The following is a 21,353-nucleotide window of genomic DNA, read 5'->3' on the forward strand; positions in this document are numbered from 1 at the left end:
AACTCTAATACCTCCTTGAATGATTAGTGACCAGACTGGTAAACAAAAGCACTGTAAGGGGACTCACACTGCTAACCTGCTTCTTGTCTGTTGTGGGAAAAAAACCCCAAACCCCACCATCTTCACAACTGTGAGGTGACTTTTAGTCTTTAATTTCTACTGGCCAGTGATTCAAATACTATACTAGCAGTAACAAGTATCCTATTTTAAGATCAAAAGTAATTTTATGAAGCTTCCCTTGAAGTGAAACTTCATAAAATTACTTTTGATCTTAAAAAGAAGTGTGAAGGAGTAATTTATGACCTCTTACCTGAAACTCATCAAAACACAGGAGCGCAGCCTCTTTGCTTATTTCCTCTGCCACAGGTGCAATTGGGTCATATGATTTGGCCATAAATCCTGCTTTTCTCTTTGGTAAGTTCTGCTTAAGGCGATGTATTCCTTGGATAATAAAACAGAAAAGAACAAATATTTCTTATTTCTTTTACTAAGACAGGAAGAACAAAATTATTTAGCTAACAAATAAAAAATAAACTGGTCCAGTAAAAATAAGAAAACTTCGAACTTAAACCAGTTTCAAGAGGGTAAAACAGTTTTCAACCACATCCACACAACAGTTAAAAGCCCACAGATTTTGTGATTCTTATTTTGTTTAGAAAGACATAAAACAAATGTCGAAAACATCTTGAATGCTATTCACCTATACTTTATATTCTATAAACTGATACAAATTGTTTTTTTATCTTGCTCTGAAGACATTCTTAGAATGCAATTGGCTAAAAGAAGGCAGACGTAGCAGCACAGTTACACTTCAAAATGTGAAGATGATGATAATGGCACAAAGTAAAATTATTAAATCCATACTTTATTGTCTCATGGATTGTATTGCATCTGACTATAAACAAAGATTCTGAAAAAAAAGATACTGCAGAAGGAAGCCACATTTGTTAAGATTAAGCGCAAATGACAAGAAATGGAAACAGAAAATCTCAAGTGACCCAGCAATGAAGAAAAGTGGGCACTAAAAAGTGGCTCAAGTTATCTACATGAGTGAAAGCTTCCCAAGAAAAATCCAGCTGTCACAACACTTGTAAAATGCAGCAATATTTAACAATTTGACAGTATTATAAGGTCACAGAATTTAGAAACAGAAGCAAATTTTAAAATATCTAGAACAGCATTCCTGTAAAAACAAAGTACCTTATTCAGCCAATCAGAAAATTTTCTGAAACTTAGGATGCACTTCTTTCTATTACTTTTTTCCTCTAAAGTGCTGACAGTTTTACTAAGTCATCCAGAATAGTTACCATTCCCCTTGGCATTTATAGCTGATTTAGTTACTGCTTATTCAAAATACAGATTGAGTTTAACCTTCATATTTTCAGTCTTAGCAATCACCTTCTTCAATTTCAGGTAAGCTAATTGGTACCTGGAAAACATTTAGTTAAGGATTCTATTCTAACCAATACACTTGAGCTATATATACAGTGAGGTATGTATATTTTTCTTTCAGAAAAGATACTTGAGAAATAATATGCAATTAATAGCTATGCTGGCACGATAAACAATGCTAAAATGCTTTAACTTTTCTCCTATTTTTTAAATTTTTCTTTATGCTTAAATATTTAAATAAAATTACAGTGATTAATATGAATACGAGACAGACTTTTTAATAGATACTGTATTTTACAAAATTCTTGTCAATACCTGTGCCTGCACTTACTCTGGTGTACATCCAACATGAAGCCATGAAAATGGACTCTCTTTTTCCTTTCTACTTCTAAGTGAGAATAGAACATGTCCATCACCATTGTCTTTCCTGTGCCTTCAAATAAGAACAATAAAAAAAACTCAACAGATAGCTAATTTAAGAGAAGTATGTACTGACTACAGTAATGACTGTTAGTTTGGCCCTAATGAAACAACCATTTTCCACAGGGTAAGTACAAGACCAGACTACTGTGAGGAATAGTTATGTTTTGTGTTCAAAAACTTGGAACAACTACATTTTTATTTTTCTGTTTCAAAATACAGAGATGGCCCAAAAGTTGCACAAATTACTTGCCATACATCCATGAAACATGTTAGTATTTAATTTATGTTTTCATGCTGCACTGTTGCAATTAGAATACATGAATTGTCTCCCACAATTACTTCCCAAATCCTTAAATTGCATTCTTAAATTCTAGTGAATGGGTAATGCTGGAAACCACTACACATAGTAATGTGGTCCAATCAGCTTCAGCCATTGTGAACATGTGCACTAGATCCAGAGTGTAACTATATTAAATAACATCATAATGTTACATCCTGTAACATTAAACCAATGTTTAATTCATTAAACCAATAAAGTTACATAAACACAAAGCTTTTAAACACTTCAGAATTTGAATAGATGTGAATTTTGAAAAAAATCCACTGGAAGCAAACAAAACTTACCAACATCTCCATAGACATAAAGACCTTTTGGGGGTTTGGTTTTGGCAAAGACCTTCAAGTCAAGAGAAAAAAAGTAAATGTCGATATGGGATAAAACAAAAGCAAGCACATGGCTGTGATAAAGTAAGAAAGTAGCTACACTTAACCACAACAGTAGCACTAGGTAGCAAAGTGTAACCTTGACTAAATCATTATCTGGGGATTCATAGAGTAATGTTATCATCCTGAAAATTCTGTATAAGAAGCAAAACACACATTCAGGGCTTGGGTTTTGGGGTTTTTTTAGATCATTGTGAAAACATCCCCATCCCCAGCACATGTGCCTTTTTATCAGAACACACAAAATGATTCAATATTTCTAAATCCACTATCATCAAAACAATCCTTTCCCTCATTAAGCCATTTGATGAAACAGTCCTAGGAAAAAAGGATATAAAGTTACACAATATGGTACTATTAATAGATATATGCATTAAATACCTATTAGAGCAGATCTGCGAAAGAGATAAACTATTAGGACTTACAGAAAACCAGTACTGCAAAGCCCATGAACATTGTACATCCTATTTCTCTCAGCTTTGGATATTAAACACAAAGCCATCTCTGGTTTAAACATGATTAAAAACAATGGAGTCACAGTAAAAACATGTATCTATATACACATGCATGTGTTTGTATATGTATAAATATATACAAATATAAAAAATATACTTTCAAAGTATGCCTTTTATTAACCATTTTTTCAAGTGAGTTACTTCCATCAGGAATGAACACTGATTAAAAATTTTAAATTTCTTAATATTATTATATATTATGACACCTGATATCTATTTTACTCAAGTATATATTTTATGGAAAAACTTCCAGTACTGCTAAGATGTTCAATTTGAAATAGTCCTCTTTCCCTTTCCCCCAGTAGTCTGCACAGCCACTTCCAAGTATAATTCAATAAAGAAACAGTTTCTAAAAAACTGGAGAGCTTCACAAAATTCAATCAAATCCATGAAACTGAATTGACATCCACAAAAAACACTGCAAAAGAATATTCACTTATTTTAAAGTGCTCCACTTTCAGAGCTCTATGGGCTGAGCCCACATAGAGGAAAATTAAAATTGCAATCCTGTGGTCTCATTTGGAGCTGGGTAATTGCTAAACAACTTGAATCTAAAGCACTTTTTCAAAATACAGTGCAATGGTAAAGAAATAGAGGAGTTGGTACAAAACACTAATTAAATATGAAAGAAAATGAATGACCAAAAAGTAGAAAGGTAATATCTCGGGTCTATAGTACCAGCTCACTCAAAAAATATGCAAGCATGGCTCTTACACAAGAGCCCCTTTTAGATTTAATTCAGATCTCTATTAATAGGGTAATCAAAAATTTGTATCATCAATCTGTGGCTGGAAAGGGTTTCAGATGTTTGGAAACTATTCCATTAATTGACAAGGCTGTAACTATTTGCTAGTGCTTTGAAAGCATTGTAAGACAATTTAATTGTTGAATATTTTTCAGCGTGTACTTTTTAAGAGCTTGTGCTCAATAAAACTACTGATGCTCAAAGTTACAAGAGAAAAGGAGAAACAAAATTCAAAACAAAAGAAAAAAGAAAAGGAGAAACAAAAGGAGAGACAAAAATCCAAATGAGATCTTTTCAAAATAATTTCTTTGGGTTTAGTTTTAGATTACCAACAATCATTTTGACACTATAAAAGACTATCACATTCAATTTATTACACAGGAAGGCTGTATTAATGTGATCTGCAGTCACAAGAAGTGACACAAAGCTAGGAAAACAAATCAATGCGTAGAGTACAGCTATAGCTCTTTTTGCAAAGGTTATACAACCAGAACAAAAAATAATGCCTACATTTTTATACCCGTACTTTCATTCTAAAACTTTTAATAATTACATTTAACTATCTTAATATTTGTCTTTTTAGGCATACTTATTTCCAGATAACTAACATGTTACAGAAAAAGGAACTTTTTTTTTTTTTATTAAAGGAAATAAATATAACAGCTTGGGTTCCATAAAAGTTGATTTAAAAAATGTAATTAGTTTCCCTTTGAAGACAGCAATTTTTGAACAATATCTGATTGCTAAAAATTATGGACACTGTGGCAGATCCAAACAGATTTGCTGAAGCTGATCACCTCTAAAAACAAATCAAATGTCAGAAAATCTCTTGTGCTCTTTCAGCAATTAAAGAAATTTTAGGAAATATTTTACATATACTTCTAAACATCACACTATTGACAGCTTTAGGATAATGACTTCCTCACTCCTGTCAGATATTGTATAACTCTAAGAATTTGTTTCTATATTCTTTGGTTGTTTTGGTTTGGTTTTTTTCTTAACATATATTTTATTTTTTCTTAATATACCTTTTATTTCAAAAAAGTAAAACTATCAGTAGATTATTTTTAATACTGAAAACTCAGACATCCTTCCAGTCTCAAGCTATTTTGCAGGATCACAAAATGGATTTTTTTTTTTTCTTAAAATTATTCTAATGCATCTTCTGAATTCTGGAACTTGTCTAAGAAAAAGGGAAACTTCCACTAGGATTGCTGATAAAATCCCATCAACACTCTTGATTCAATTTAAATCACAGCAAGCAGTCAGTCAGTGTGTGGGGACAATGAAAACAGAAGACTGATCTTGGTCCCATGAAAACACACTCTGCAAGAAGGAAGGAGATCTAATGTAGAAGATCCTCCAGTCACCCTAAAATAAGGAAAATCTACTTTATTTCAGGCATGAAAGGCAGAAAAGTAGGAAATGTAGTAAGACAAACTAAATTAATTACTTCTCCTTGCTTATTTCCATATTATCCTGAGGTACATATGGGGTCTTAGGATAACAATATTAAATTTGGTGACAATGTTTTCTCTGGCAATAATGGTAAGATTTAAGGATCTTAAAGATAGTATTTAAAAGGTACTAACTCAAAGATACTAAGTCATACACAAAATTTGAGTTTGAAGGAGAGAATATCTTTAGTAATATGCAACATCTTCCCATGCTCAGACACCAGAAGCAAGCAACTCATTTCCTAGGAGTATTTACATCCTGATTGGAAAAACTTTTAAGTGCAAATGCATGTCAGTACTAAGACGGTTAATTAAAATATGCAAAATTCACGAGACAAGTCTCCCAACAGCAGATTTTATTTTAAATGCTAACAAAACTGCTTCTTTCTCCCATTCTTTCAGGCCTCCTTTTTGGCTGCTGTTGTAACTGAAGATATTTTCAAGGTCTTGAATGGTGTTTACTATTGTTCATAGCTCTTTTCAAAACATGACCTCACTTATAATTGAGCTTATTTCAAGTCATTAGTACAGCAACTCAACAACTCTTAAGATGTCCCAATTGGTATTATTTTGAAAAGCTGGAGATCCGAAATGTCTATGCAAACTCTTATGGCCTTGAACTTCTATTCAGAGGATCTCAAAATATCTCAACACATAAGGCCATGCTTTCACCAAGTTGAAGATAGAAGTCCTTGTTCAAATTTGAGGAGTAATTTTGAAAAACAGAAGCCTGCTTGGTTGGCAGCAAGACTAATTGTTTTTCCCCCTGAGATTCATTCTAAGTTGATGCCCCAAAAAACCTACATCATAACAAAACAGAGTTCTATTACCATGAAGAGAAGGACTGCTGTCTGCTACATCTGTGTGTCCCAGACTACTCATTTCAGAAAGGTTTGGCCTGTGAGGTAACACAAGTGCTCTAGTTTAAAAAAACTGAAAGGCCTCTATTGTATCTGTTATAAATATTTGCTCCCTAATCCTACTTTTACTATATTTTGGAGAATAAAACTATTTAGAGAAAAAGTGACAAAATAAGAACAAAGCTAAAACCAAGTCAGATCATTCTTGTAATGGTTCAGAAGTGCAAGAAGTTTCTATTTCTGGAATAGTTTCTGCTATTTTGGAAGAGCCTTCTGCAATTCCATCACAGAAAAAACAGGCAATAAATTAAGGAATATCGGAATACAGAAGAGGCTGGTAGAGAGAGGCTTCTCTTCTACCACCCCTTTTTCTTCACTGCAACCTCTCAACTCCATTCCCTTCAACGACAGAGCCAGGAAAAATGAGCACACTTGAAATGCCAAGCACCACTATTTTTTTATTTTGAAAATAAAAAATATTTTCTGCCAGTAGATTAATTTCTTCTCAATACAGGAGATTTCATACTAAAAGTGGGCTATTCAAGTTGTTAGAAACTTCCTGAAAAAGCGAGAAGTCAACCTACAAAATACTAAGTATAACTGAAAAAGTATTTTATTTTTTCAAAAGATATCCTTAATTAATTTAAAATACATCAATTTGTTTCATTTACATCTATTAAAACTCACTGAGTACAAAACAGAAAGGAAATCCAATGGTTTTATCACAAAAACATGACATTATTCAAAGTTACAAAGTAACTGGCCTCCATGAGAGGAGAATAACAACAAGCTGTTCACAAACACAGGATTTACCTGTACCATTCATAGTCCCTGGAGAAACCTTCTACTGGTCATACAAACGAATTCCACCCATAAACCTGCACAAATCCTATTCAACTCAGGCCAACTCCAAACAGTAGTACTCAGCACCAGCTCTTCTTGGCATCAAAAACCTTAGCTCTAACTGAACCAAGTCTGCAGCAGCATCACTACACTGGAAGTCCATAATAGAAAACAAAGTATTTTGCTTCCTTTTGCTTATTTTTGAAGAAACTCCTCAACAGATGCAAACATATGATAAGCATATGATTTTACCAGCTACCTAGTCACATGTGTGACTTATTCTGGCAAAACCTTCATTAAGATGTTGATTACAACTTTGCTGAAGCAAAACCTGGCCTGCACTAGAATTTAAACTATCATCTGTTTGGCTTCATTTTATCTCATATGAAGCTCTGTTTGAACTGGCAAATTGCTTCCTCAAAGATAGCAGAAGAGGAACAAAGCTGTTGTGATTTCTTCTCCCTGAGTCATGATTTAATTACACAAGCTAGCAGACTTTGACAGATTTATGCAAAAGTCACTGCTCTCCTCCTTTTCTGGGGTTTTGATGTATGGCATGGCACTGTAGTGCTTAACCTGGTTACCAGTCTTAAGATTCCACAGAAATACCAAACTCTAGAAGAAAAACCTCAAACTGTAACAACACTTACCTCTGTAGCAAATAGTTCTTCAGTTGCTCCTCACTGACTCATTAGTTCCATCACTGAGCCTTACAACAATTTTTTTAGAAAGCTGATTGAAAATTAAAGTAATGTTAAATGAAGAAGTGGAATGCTTTAAAGGAAGTAGTGAAAAACACATTCTCAACTAAAAAATGTCATTTAAGTAAGAAAGTGTCAGTCTGGCTTTAGTGCAATTAGCTCCATTACATAGGGACATAGCAACATGGTATTTCCTAAACAGAATAAGGTTGGTATTTGTTCTCTGCAATACAAGCTTTCTTCCCTATTCACACTTCCCAATCAAAGAATCAGTAAATAACAAACCCACATAATGTCTGATCTACAAAGCCATGACACCTGCTCTAACAACTAATAATGGTTTGGGGCACTCCAGTTAACACAAGTCAGCTCTCAAAATTATTCTCCAGGGCAGTGCTTTTAGAACTTAGTATCTAAATGTCCAAAACGTCTTGCCAGAAAAGATCAAAATGCTCTAGCCTACTGATTCTCAGGTTTCACAGTAAGGCCAAGGCCTTCATCATAACATTTTTTTCTAAAATCTGAAAATTAATAGAAGTCTGGTATTTATGTCTGATGCTTACATAACTTAGATCAAAGTTACAAGGTGCTTATATAGCTTGTGTTATATCTATATAACCTGATATCAATATAACCTATATCGTGACTTTTTATATATCTATATAACCTGATACCTATATAACCTGAATCAGAACTTTTTATACTTACATAGCCTGATATAAGTTTTTTATATAATGCAATGGCTAGTATATGGTTAACTAGTTGATTAAAGCTGAATAGACAAAAAAAAGAAGAAAAAACTTGCCAGGTGGATAGCTTCAGAGATAGGTAAGTAAAGTACTAATGAAAAATTGGCAAGTGTTAAGCCAATTAGCCACACAAAACAAAGAATTTAGGCCGGTTGAGACTGGTCAGATCAAGGAACACCATAACATGCTCCGAAGACAAAATTGAAAAGTTCGGATGCAAAGAAGACCTTGGAAGCCTTCATCAAAGACCCCCAAACTGGGGAGACACAAGTGCAGTGCAAACAAACTATCTAATAACCATGAGATCATACTATGCAAATTAGTTCTGCCATACTGCTCTTGATACCGAAGATGAGAAACAAGGATTTTGAAAAAAGGAAGTTTCTATTTTTTACTTGCTACTTGCACAAACTGAATCAGGAGATTGGTTTAGACTCAGGAGTTAGCCTACAAAACCATCAAGACAACATGAATCCACAGGCATACACCCACAGACAACATGAGTAAGTGTTTTAAAATAAATATACTGTTTTCAGGCTGTTTATAATTTTTACACTGCTTGTATGTTTTTAGTAATTTTACGTACAAGAAATCCCTAAAGTAAAAAGGTAAGTAATGTGATGACCTGATCCAACTGCCAGAGAAGGCAAAAATATACCCCAAACCATTGTTTGTCTCAAATTTCCACATCAAAGTTAGAATCATTGCACGATTTGGATTGGCAGGGATTTCAGGGGCTCGCATGGCCAAACACCCTGTTTAAAACTGACTTGAAAGGGACCCATGAGGATGATGGGGTCAACTGCTTCCAGAACAGAACTTCCAAAGACATACTTATTGTCTTTAAGGAACAGTTTTGCCTTAGGACTTTGCTTTGTGTATTTGTGAGTTTTCTTCCAGAGTACTAGACTTTTACTTCATGGAATTATTTCTCATTCATGTTTCTTCTTAATAGAAAGCTCTTTCCTAGGTGCTTAGTCTGCTTCCTTCCATCAGGAGAACATTTATGGCATTTCCAGTCAAGCACATGACTAGCAAATACATGATCTCCAGCTCCACATCTGTGTTTAAGGCATTCAGTGGATGTTGCAAGCAGACCAATAGACAGGTACGTGTCCCAATGCCCTGCACCCTGCTACTCTTGCCTATTTGAAACAGCTCTATGTACAGGTGTAATACTTGTTCTCTTCTCTGCTTTATCACGCCTTAAAGCTAATACCCACCACAGTTAGAATTGTTCACTTATTATTATTTGGTGCCTGAAGGCCAGAGGACAGCATGCCATTTAATGGCACTTGAGGCCTCTAGGCTTTGGAACTCCTTATTTCATGCTGCATCATTTAGTCTTGCCCTGCAAACAAAAGTCAGTATTTGTGCCAGGTAAGAGAACAATCTGTTAAGGTCAGGCAACAAGTCTAATAGAGTAGCATATTTAGATTTATGCCCATGAGATGAGGAGTGTTGCGTAATAAATGCTTAAAAAGGCTGACATGGAGATTTGTTAGCAAGGACTGCAAAGGACATTTATTGACCATAAACGTTAAGGTTACCTCTGATGAAAAAAAAAAAACCCAAAAGTGGTGCAAGAGAAGGAGAAGAAACAAGAGAAAAGCATTCAGTCTAGCTGGGGAAAACACTGACAGTTTCCCTCCTCCCAGGGACAGGGAGGTCACTACTGTACAGGCAGGGAAAGTGCAGATGAGACAGCAATGTATATTTTGCCATGCTTTTTCCCCAGCACTGTACTTTCATCATCAGACTGAGTGAAACACCACAATCTTGTTGTTTCCTCTGACCAAAGCTTACAACTGTGCTGACTGGCTTATGTTCATCATGTGCAAATGAAGCACATTCACCAGGCATTCAACTTTTGTGCACATCTACGACTGTCCAATATTTAGCAAGGAATTAAATGTCTATTTGCTTTGCTGGATGCAACATTTGGTTTTCTGGGATATAAACTCAGATCTACAAAATAAGAGGCAAGGAAAGCTGAAGAGGGAATTCCCACACCAGTTCTAGTTGCTTCCCATGAGAATGTGCCATAACAGTGCTATCAATATTTGCAGGTGCAAGGCCACCAGAGCAGCAAGCTGAGAATGAAAACAAGAAATGCTGAAAATACTGTCAAAGACAGTCTGGAAAACATTGTGTCAAAAGCTTCAGGGAAAAGTTACAGAGATGCAACAGCAGCCTAACAGCACTATGATTGTTAAGGCAATTTGCAACAGGGATATGTCTAAACTTTCATAAATCCTTTGAAAAGAAACTGATGCCCACAAAAACACAAGGGTGCAGATTATACCTAGGCCCTTTTTCCTTACTTCACCTGGAAAGCAGCAACATAGAGAAGAATTGTTTTTAAAAGTCATGTCTGATACATATTATAACACTGAATTATTTGTGGAATATTCGTTTGAACATAAAACAGCAGTATTCAGTTTATGTAATCCGAACACACGAGTATAATACCAGGGCTCGAGAATTAAAACCTTGTTTATGCCCCTCTCTCCCATAGCCAAATGAAGTTTTTGGAAAAGTAGGCAGTGGACATAACTAAAACCATATCAAATTTTCTTACAGAATTATTTCAATAATATTTAATTTGGTTACATCCAGTGGCACTGGATTTTACAAACCAAAAAAAGAAAGAAGAGCAATTAAAACACGAAAAATTATCTATCTGGAAAGATGCATTTGCAAAAATAAGATTCTCTTGACAGAAATTTATGCATTTTAAGCACATTCTTATGACCAAATATAAATGCAAAAATTATTTTTATCATTATAAACCTCACCTTTGAAAGAATATTTTTTGAATCAATGCTGTAGCCTTTAAGGCTCTCATGCAATTTCTGCAGGCGCTCCACAACTCTTCTTTGTTGCTCATCATTCTTCAGCTCTTCCTGCTTAATCAAAAAGTCATAATGTTCTAAAGGTCCATTGCAAACCAGTAAGGCTCTGGTGTGAGCATCTGTAGGAGTACCAGGGCCTGTCTTCTGATCTGCCTGAGCTGTGTAGGCTGTAAAAATAAAAGTAGCAAATTAACAGAGAAGTTTTTAAAAGCAACTCCTTATAAAAAACACATATTCTTACAGTTAACACAAAGACATATATACACAACTTACCTATATAACCACTGGTTACCTCTTCATTTTTCATAAACTCAATTTCTAACTTTACTCTAGCAGTATGTTTTGACATTCCTTTATTTTATTAACAAGCACACATTCTAAGTCCAGCAAGAGAGTTGGTAAGATTTGGATGAACTGTTGCAAGGGAAGTCTTGACTTTTTTTTATCCAAATTGGGGTAAAATAATTTAAAAATTCCAAGTGCATTTCTTTAAATAGATAATCCTTTAGGTGAAACTTCAGAAAATACTTAAAAGTCAACAAACAAGAGACCAAACCAGGAGTTCTGTAAGGGAGTTGAAAGACTCACACACCACATTAAGCAAGGCAGCAGTTGTGAAGCCCTACAATGCCACAGCCTGATCTGCTGGCATTATCTTCTACCTAGAAGAGACAGGGACAAGCCTGGGTACGAATACTGTCAGAAATAAGACATTTAAAAAAAAATAAATAAAATTCAGAATTGCTAGACATAAAACAAGACATAACTAGAAAAGGAAAGAATGCACAAGATTACAAAGAAGGCTTGCCAAATCATTAATATCAGAAACCATAGCATATACTGGAAAGCTGTTAAATATCTTCTTTGCTTCCAGTGTCATTTAACAAGTTAAGTATAATAATAAAAACATGATTTCTTAATGGGTAAAGGAAAAGCATGTTAATTGCAGTAACTCTTTTGACACATAGCATTGCCATCTATGAAGTAGGAAAGAAAACTGCAAGTGAAAGTACTTTTAAGCAGGTATAAAAGAGCTGGAAAAAGGATAGGTAATAAATAATTACTACAGTTAAACTAGGTATATATCTGCAGTAGAGTTTCATTGAGGGCTTAGGATCTCATCTTGGTCAATTTCCATCCATGCCATATATGGCAAAATAAGGTACACGGGTTGGGAATGCAAATAACAGAAAATCAGGAGGGGGCTGCAGACACTCTGGAAATCAAGTGAATTCTGACAAACTGAACAAATAATCTAATACAAATAGGATGCAATTCAACATGAACAAAGCATGTTACTTAGAGGAAATAAGTAACTCAGGAGATGGGAAATTACCAGCTGAAGAGTACCTCTGCAGAAAAGGATCCAACAGCCTCGCTGGATCACAAAGTGACAGCGAGACAATATCATAACACTATCAGAGGAAAAAAATCAACCAAAATAAAATAAACACAAGTACTCCAATACAAATACACACAGGGGAAAAAAAGCCCTGTTCTATTCAAAACTGGTATAGTCTGCCCTGGAAGACACTTTTCAATTTTCACATCTTATGTTATGAGAAGTATGAACCAAATGGGAGAGTAAATGGAGATTTAAAGGACTATTTTTTAAAATATGAGTCACAACCCACAAAGATGCCATAAAAGTGACAAAAAGAGTTTTAAGTAGGTGTAAGAAAGACAGAATATTAGAAAATGATCAAATTATATTTACTTATTGCAAGTAACAGTTTCTCCACAAAAAGGCAGTTACTGTTTATATCTGCAGCCAATAATTGAAGCAAATTCTCTTGTTCCTGGAGGAACTGAGTTGCTGTTTTGAATTAAGAGTAATTAGCTCATCCCTATCTAAAGAGATCACATAAAGAAAGTTGAGTTCAAAGTCTGTAATTGCAAAATGTAAGTAAAACCTGTAGAGAAGAAAAACACATAGCTGTCTCCAGATACATATAGGGTACTAAGAAAATGAAAGGAAATGGTATTTATACAGATAATAACTGTAATTAAGGTAGTGAAATGGATTAATAGTCTTCAAGCTGTAAAACTTAAGACGATGCGGGGTGAATTTTAAAAATAAGTTTGATGAAAATCTGTCAGGAACAGGTCAGCAAAACCTGACCTCCCTCTGAAGGGAAGGGGAAATGGCAAAGATCACATAATTACAGAATGACACAGGTTGGAAGGGAGATGAACTATCATCTAGATTCAACAGTCCTGCCATGGGCAGGGACAACTTCCACTGGAACAGATTGCTCAGATGATCTCTCAAAATTTTTTCATTTTGTTTTCCACTATTCCACTCCCAAAAAGAGTCAACCTCAGTCCTGTGATCCATACCTCTGAACTATCTGTGCCTTTGCAAAACATAGAAGTCGATGGTCCCAAGCACTCCAGTGCATCCCGTTATACCTATTAATTCTTGATTTCCTACTGCTTACAACAGGATCAAAGGAAAAAAAAAAACAAAAGAAACTGATTTAGGGGTAAGAAAGGGTTTGTGGTTCATGACCTTCCTGGCCAGGGACAAAGCACACCAGTAGGACTGCTCAGAAGCATGGGGTTTGTCTCAGATTACATGTACTCACAGCTAACCATCCTGTGAGTAGGATGAAAATACTCTGTCATTAACACGTGACAAACATGGAGACTATGCTCAAATGGGCACATAGGGTATCCTGGCACCAATCACTCACTGTTCTCCTAAAATAATATTGAACACTGGGATTTAAATATGATGAGAGTACACTAAAGTACACTACCAGGAGACACCCAGTAACTGGTTAAATGATAAACTCACACCTGTAGCTGCAAAGAAAAGGCAGAAGCTACCAAACAGCATGTGGGGGTTTTAGAGATAAGTCAACAGAAGGTAGCTATCCAAGTGATAAAATATTCTAAGAGGCAGAAAAACATGTGCACTTTCCATTTCTCACCTGCATTCTGTGGAACAGATTGCAGTATCTATCACTCAACTATAGGAATCACCAATGATTCAGTGCACTAACTGTAGTCCTACAGCCCTCTTCTCCACATTGCAAAATATGGGTTTTCATTTATTCCTTACTGTTTCATTATCTAATCTTTGTATTACAGAAATTGTAACTCAATTTTTATTAGTTCCCTTCTAAAGTCTTTAAGTGACACACAGAGAAAAAGCGTCCTCTGCACCTATGTAGTGTTTTAGACACAACTATAGAAAAGCACATCAATTCACTGTTCACTTAGCTTTACACAGAACAGTGTAAAACTAGACATATGGTTATCCATAATCTACCTTTCCCACCTTCAGGGTGCAGGACAGTGCTTGATGTTACCACATTACCCTGACGTTCCCTTCTTTAGATTTGACACCAATGTGCAACTTTTTTCCTAAACTTCTGTTCCAAAAACATACATAAGTATAATCTCACTTTATTTCATACTATATAATCAGGTCTTTTCATTTGCCTTTCTTCTTACACATATAAGGATCACTGACACAGCTTCAGTGAAGACCTACTGGTCTTCTGGTTCACTTTTTGGGGTGATACATCCCAAAAAAAGAAAGAAATTGGAGGGGAAAATCTCACCAAGGCAAATAAAACTTATTTTGAAAAATGCCAATCTGGAATTATAAAAAAATTTCTTTCAAGTGGGGGACTTAAGACATATTAGGTAAACTGACATTAATTTACTACTGCAAAGATAATTAATGTTTACATAAAAATAAAAAAGTATTCTTAACTCCAGGGACTTTCTGCTCTGGAAAAAAGCAGCAAATTGGAAAACTGATCAGTGTGTTGTTGAATTTTTCTACTGCTACTTAGAAGTGATGTCTGAGATGACACAGAAAAAGGCATGTGGGTTTCAAAGATACAGCTTATGAAAGCAACAGTCACTTCTGATGCAAGCACTAGAATTATTCACGCAAGGAGATAAACTGATATGGAAGCTGAGTTGTGCCATACCAAAACAGATCCTGACAGCAGCCAAGAGGCTGAGAGCACAGAAGGGTAACCAAGGCACGAGGTAGAGAATTAACACCTTCCCCTTCCTTCTTTGCTGTAATGGTTAATTACTGTTTGTCTTAAAAATAAAGAATATTTCCAACCAATAGTTGTGTGAGAACTGCACCTAAACCAAACTCATGTAGGTTACAACTGCACCAAAATTAAGTACCTCGAAATCACCCAAGTGCCATCTTTGCTGACAGTCATGATCAACAAGCTGGAATAGCTTCTACTAAATCAATGTTAATGCAAGGTACAAGGATCACATCTGTTTCATTACTGCTCTGTCAGCACAATCTGCCTTGAGAGCTTTTCACAAACCCTGAAATTTGTGTGGATAGAGGAAAAAGAAAAAAAAAAACAATAGAAACCAACTTTTAAAAACTGTCCTGTTTTCAATAATCCAATCTCAAGTTCAGAATATTAGTTTGGGTCACAGTGAATCCAAATGGCTTCAAACCTTGAGACTTTCAGTGTAAAGCTGTTAAAACTGCCTATGAAACACAACTGCCACAATAGAAAAAGAGGACTTGGAAGTCAGAGGGCACTTCCATCAACAGGCAGATGGCAGTATGAGAGACCTTCCTAAAATCAAAATTATCTGGTAACAGAACTGCTGCAAAATCTTTCCTTCTTAGATGACACCACAGTGAGGAGGAAGGGCAATGATACAATCTTGTAGCTCCAAAGGTTATTTTCCTGCATGAAAATATGAGCAAAGGTAGCAAAAGATCAGAAAGGATTTTTTTCATGCTAGTACCTGTAAACAATAATAATGTCCTCTTGTCTCATCTTTCATTAGATATATATGCAAGTATTGCAGAATCAGTTTCAAACAGGTAAATTGCCCCACGATGTACAAGGATTTGGATAAATTAAACACATTTATTAAAACCAAGCATATGAATAAACCTGCAGAAGAAAAAAGGCTTGTCATGTAAGCTTCCTGGGAAAGAGAACATGTGCTAGGCATAAAGCTAAAAATACATTTATAGTCTAATAAACAAATGCTCCTTTCAAAATTGCACTATGATTAATGACAAAAATGTAAGAGGAGGTGATCTGAAAAAAAAGTATTTCCTTTCCAGTGCTTAACAGAAAGCTTAAAAAAATCAAAATCCAACCAACCATATTGGGAGGGGGGGAGCATACACACACTAAGTTGTCTGCATGAATTGAAGATTTTAGCCAATATAATGCAAAATTCATAAAAGCCCCACACTTGCTGATATTAGCAGCTCAAACCAGAAGCAGCTTGCAGCTAAGACATAAGGACAAGGATTCACATTTTTGTCTCATATGACCTTAGATGAATAACTGGAGACCATTCATTTGGGCAAAATACAAAACAGTATTTGATCTTCTAGAGAAACATGAGTTGGAACTAGAATTCTACTTTTTTATTATTATTATTTTTATTTTTTGCATACATGCCTGATACATTATTCTGCTAGAAGATTACTTGTATTTTTTCCATGAACGCCCCGTTTAACAAACTGACTGGTAGATGAAAGTAGGGAAGGACAAGAGAAGCGTTATTAGTGAAATTGGAACTTTACACAGACAATACTTGTCATGTCTTTCCTTAAATAAGGAAAAGGTACAAAACTGTGTAAAGCAAATCACAAAAAGAAAGCAAAGACTATAAACCAACGACCATAAAACCAAGATTACAAATCAATTGCATGATGGCAGCCCATCCCTGCAGTCTGATGTCCTCAAACAACATATGCAAGGACTACCTTCACTTTAACATGGAAGGTAACAAACTACCTAAAGCCACCGGATTTGGTCTGACAACTTATTCTAAATGCTACTATGCTGGTTATAAAGAACAACCTACGTAAGAGTCCAAGCGTTAGACCAGTATCAAACATGCAACTGCAGCGCTTGTCTATTTTTCTTAGGATGGATAAATATTCTACAATCACAACATAATGTATGGATGTGAACATTTATCAAACCTGGGACCCACCAGTCACCAGCTGATTTATCACACTTTGGCCAGAGTGGCAGTGGGCGAAGAGTCCTTACCAAAGAAAAAAGACCTCTGCTCCTAACCTAAGCCTCAAGTTAACAAAACCCCATAAATTTTTGTACTGAAGAGACTTTCGAAGCAAGGCTGTGAAGACAGAGCACAGGTGTCTTTCGTTATAAACCGGAGGGTGCTTGAGGGAGAACAGTCCCTGAGACACGCCAAAGCGCGGCCGAAGCGCTGGCAGCCACCGGCGCACCCGCCGAGCGCCCGCTGCAACCGCAAGGCTTTAACCAGGGAGCGCACCGAGGCCCTATTTCCCAGGGGGAAAGCGGTATCACCAACTCGGGAAGCCACGGGCCCCCTTCGCGGGTCCCCACGGGGACCGGGGCCGACTCCCGGTGGCACCCCGACAGGCGGGTCCCCTCCGGGGCCGGGACAAGCCCAGTCCGGGGAATGCGAGGACACCGGCAGGTCATGGCAGAGCGGCGAGGCCTGTGCGTGTCCCGGCGGCTGCCGCGTGGCCCGCCCGGCATCGCCACCCACCTCCCCTCCGCCGGGGACAGACCCGCGGCACGACGGGGAGGGGAGGCACGCACCGGCTCCCGCGACCGCTCCTCGGTGCCCTTCCTGCGCGCTGCCCCGGCAGCCTGTCGCCCGCCCGGGCCTAGGGAGCCCCGGAGAGCCGCGGCGGCGGCAGCACTGACCTCTGTGCGGCGGGAGCAGGCGGGCACGGCACCCAAGAGCCCGCAGCAGGCAGCGCGCAGCAGCCAAGGGCGACACAAGGGCTGCCATCTTCCCGGCGCGGCGGCGGCGAGGGCGCGGGGCGCGCTGGGAAATGGAGTCTCGCGGGGCTGTGGGGGAGACCGTGCGCGGCCGGTGTTGGGTGAACGGCTCTTGCCTGGGTCACGGAATCACAGGGTCGATTAGATTGGAAAAACCGTCTGAGATCATGGAGTCCAACCTATGACATAACACCACAGTGTCGACTAGACCATGACACTAAGTGCCACATCCAGTCTTTCTTAAAAACCTCCAGGGACGGTGACTCCACAACCTCCCTGGGCAGCACATTTCAATATCTAATCACCATTTCTGTGGAGAAATTCCTCTTCGAGTCCAACCTAAACCTCTCCTTGCACAGCTTGAGGCTGTCTTCTCATCCTATAACTGGCTGCATGGGAGAAGAGGCCAACTCCCACCTGGCCAAAACCTCTATTCAGACACTTACTAAGAGCAATAAGGTCGGCCCTGAGCCTCCTTTCTCCAGGCTAAACAGCCCCAGATCACTCAGCTGCTCCTCACAGGACTTGTGCTCCAGGCCCTTCACCAGCTTCACTGCCCTTCTCTGGACTCACAGAATCACAGAATCACTAGGTTGGAAGAGACCTTCAAGATCATTGAGTCCAACTGATGCCCTAATACCTCAACTAAACCATGGCACTCATTCCAGCCCTTGTCCTTCATACAGTGAGAACCCCAGAGCTGAACACAGGATTTGAGGTGCAGCATCACCAGTGCTGAGCACAGGGTGATAATCTCTGCCCTGGTCCTGCTGGCCTCACTGTTGCTGATACAGGCCAGGATGCAGTGTCCTTCTTGGCCACCTGGGCACAGCTGGCTCATGTTGAGCCACTGTCAAACAGCACTCCCAGGTCCTTTGCTGATCCCTGGCTCCTTCCCCCTCTATTTTCACCCCAAACTGTGCTGCAGGCAGCAGGGGAGCCCCTGAGGAGCCCACCTACCTGTCCCAGGGCTGCACTCCCTACACAGCCACTTCAGCCACTCAGTACAGATCCACATTCCAGACCCACCTAGAGCTGCACACACCACCTTACTGCCCTACCCATGCACTCCAGTTTCCAACTTCCTCATCCACCTCAACACAAGAGCTTCTTTATGCTGAGGGTGCCAGAGCGTTGGAACAGGCTCCCCAGCAAGGTCATGGGCTCTCCCTCTCTGGAGACATTCGAAACCCACCTGGACACATTCCTGTGTCACCTGCTCTAGATGACCTTGCCATGGACTAGATGTTCTCCAGAGGTCCCATCCAACCCTAACTATTCTATGAGCCTGTAATTTGTATTGTGCTACACCATGACTGTGTTGAGTGCCACAGCTGTCATCAGGGAGTTTTGGCAACTGAATTTGCATTTGTTGATCATTTCTATCTTGTGCTATTTGCTTTTATCTCTAAAAACATGGACCATAAAATACTAAGGATAGATATTCGTAAAATATTAAGAACAAATATCACTGGCCAGAGTTACAACCTATCTGCACATCAGCAGTATCAGTTTTATGTCTATCAGTATAATTTTTATGCCTATGAACATGTATTTAAAATGCAACAACAAGATATGTTAACATAAAAGCAGAATTCTCTGGAGATAATTTAAACTCTAGAGGCTAATTTAGTCTCAGTGTCTGCTTAGCATACAGTAAATCTTATCTTTGGTATCAGTTCAAATACCCACACAGGATTTCTGAGGACTCCTCGGGAGAATGCTGACCACCTTCCTCCTTTGATAGGTACCTTACTGCCTTATCCAAGCACCTCCATTGCAACAGTTCTTTTGACAGAAAGGCACAATGCAAAAAGACTGCACTCCAAGGGAAGGGCGCTGGCACTCAGGAATCACTAATCATAACACTCGCTCATTGGCTGGCTTGTCATTCCTGACAGAAATGCACCCAAATGTCAGGATGGGGCTTCAGGAGATGTTGCCTGCAGAGTTCATTGTACAATAAATCGTTTACAAAGGGTCTGTTCCTGGTAAAGCACGAAGGAAGTGCTTAAACTGACTTTTGATTTTGCAACATCAGAATTCCTATATCTCATTTTAGCATTAGCATTTAGCAACATGAGAAAATGAGCAAGTAGTTTTCATAGACTATCAATGAACTCTTTTTATACAAAAGTATTGGAAAATGTTGCTTTAGAGAACTATAGAACAGCTTGCAAACAAAAGTTGATTATATCCTGAATAGTATTGCTAATTCTAAAAATAATGTTTATGATCTTGAAAATATTAGCAGTGATTGAAGTTACACTCTAACATGTTCAGCTGTTTAAAATACGTAGTTGCTCCAGACACATCTTCAGCGAGATATACCTAATTAAGTACTGAATTAAAGTGCCTATTTATCACATCCTAAAAGAGCTGTTTTCAGTGCATTTTCTTTCATCTTTCCTCTATTGGGCATTTATTGGTTTTGACTCATTCCAGCATATTATAGCTATCAACACCTGTGCCCATTTAGAATGAATTCCAGTACAAATCATAGTGAATTGAATAGACATCTCAAAGATGCATCACAATTGTTGCAATATATTTAGAAACTCAAACAAGGAAACAAACAAATTCTGTAAAAATGATTTAAATAACAAATAAGTTATCTTTATAAACAGCTTATCTCCTTGAGAACAAAGAATAAACAAGGCAACAAGAGCTGAGTTTTCTTCCATTATTAACTCAGATCACAATATGAATGGGTGAAATGTCAAGAATAATTGGAGAAAATGACAGTATAATCTTCAGCAAAAACATCTGATTTATTTAAATTGTTACTGTTTTTTTCTTAACCTTCCTATGCAAGGCAACATAGAAAAACTTCTCATTTGGATCCATTTGGACATCTTCTACCTAAATTAATAAACCCTCTGCAATGCTATGAATCTTTTGTACACTGGCCAACATGCACAGGAACTCATTGTCCTTTGGCCGTAAGCACCTCAAAAAAGCAAGTGTTGGTGTTAACCTAAACAAACAGGACTTTCAAGTAGATTTCTGTAGATTACCATGGTTTATGTCCTATAACAGGTACAGATCCATTCTGTGGTACATTTGTACCCTTCATTTCCTGCACTTCTGCCTTTGCCCAACTTCAAAAATGTGGCATTGAAACTGTTTAGAAATTAAATTGGCACTTGTTCAACCCTGCTGCATTATTACTCTGCCAGCTAGCCAAAAGTGGCCTCTAACAGGAATAAAACAGGAATAAGAATGAAGGGTAAAATCAAACCACTCCAGATGTCTCCTCTGGCTTCTAGTGGTATAACTGCATTGCTTTTAGAAATTTGGATGTGCTGAACCCTTTGGGGATGGATGAGTCCAAGAGT

At 37.6% G+C, this 21,353-nt stretch overlaps 1 protein-coding gene across 2 annotated transcripts in view; it reads right to left on the reverse strand.

Moving 5' to 3' along the window:
- Positions 1-18,026, reverse strand: part of AFG1L (AFG1 like ATPase) — a 66,215-nt gene extending 48,189 nt beyond the window's left edge. For both annotated transcript variants that reach the window (XM_088053585.1, XM_014263384.2), the window contains exons 1-5: positions 17,938-18,026; positions 11,207-11,430; positions 2,440-2,491; positions 1,724-1,825; positions 311-441 (exon numbers count right to left, since the gene is read on the reverse strand). In XM_088053585.1, coding sequence (XP_087909711.1) covers positions 311-441; positions 1,724-1,825; positions 2,440-2,491; positions 11,207-11,430; positions 17,938-18,025 — 597 coding nt within the window. In that variant the 5' untranslated portion in view covers position 18,026. The remainder of the gene's footprint in view (positions 1-310; positions 442-1,723; positions 1,826-2,439; positions 2,492-11,206; positions 11,431-17,937) is intronic.
- Between the last annotated feature and the right edge of the window lie 3,327 nt (positions 18,027-21,353).

Source organism: Pseudopodoces humilis, chromosome 3, assembly GCF_049639895.1.
Source record: "Pseudopodoces humilis isolate 2021_Gansu_Grassland_sample_001 chromosome 3, ASM4963989v1, whole genome shotgun sequence".
Lineage (NCBI taxonomy): Eukaryota > Metazoa > Chordata > Aves > Passeriformes > Paridae > Pseudopodoces > Pseudopodoces humilis.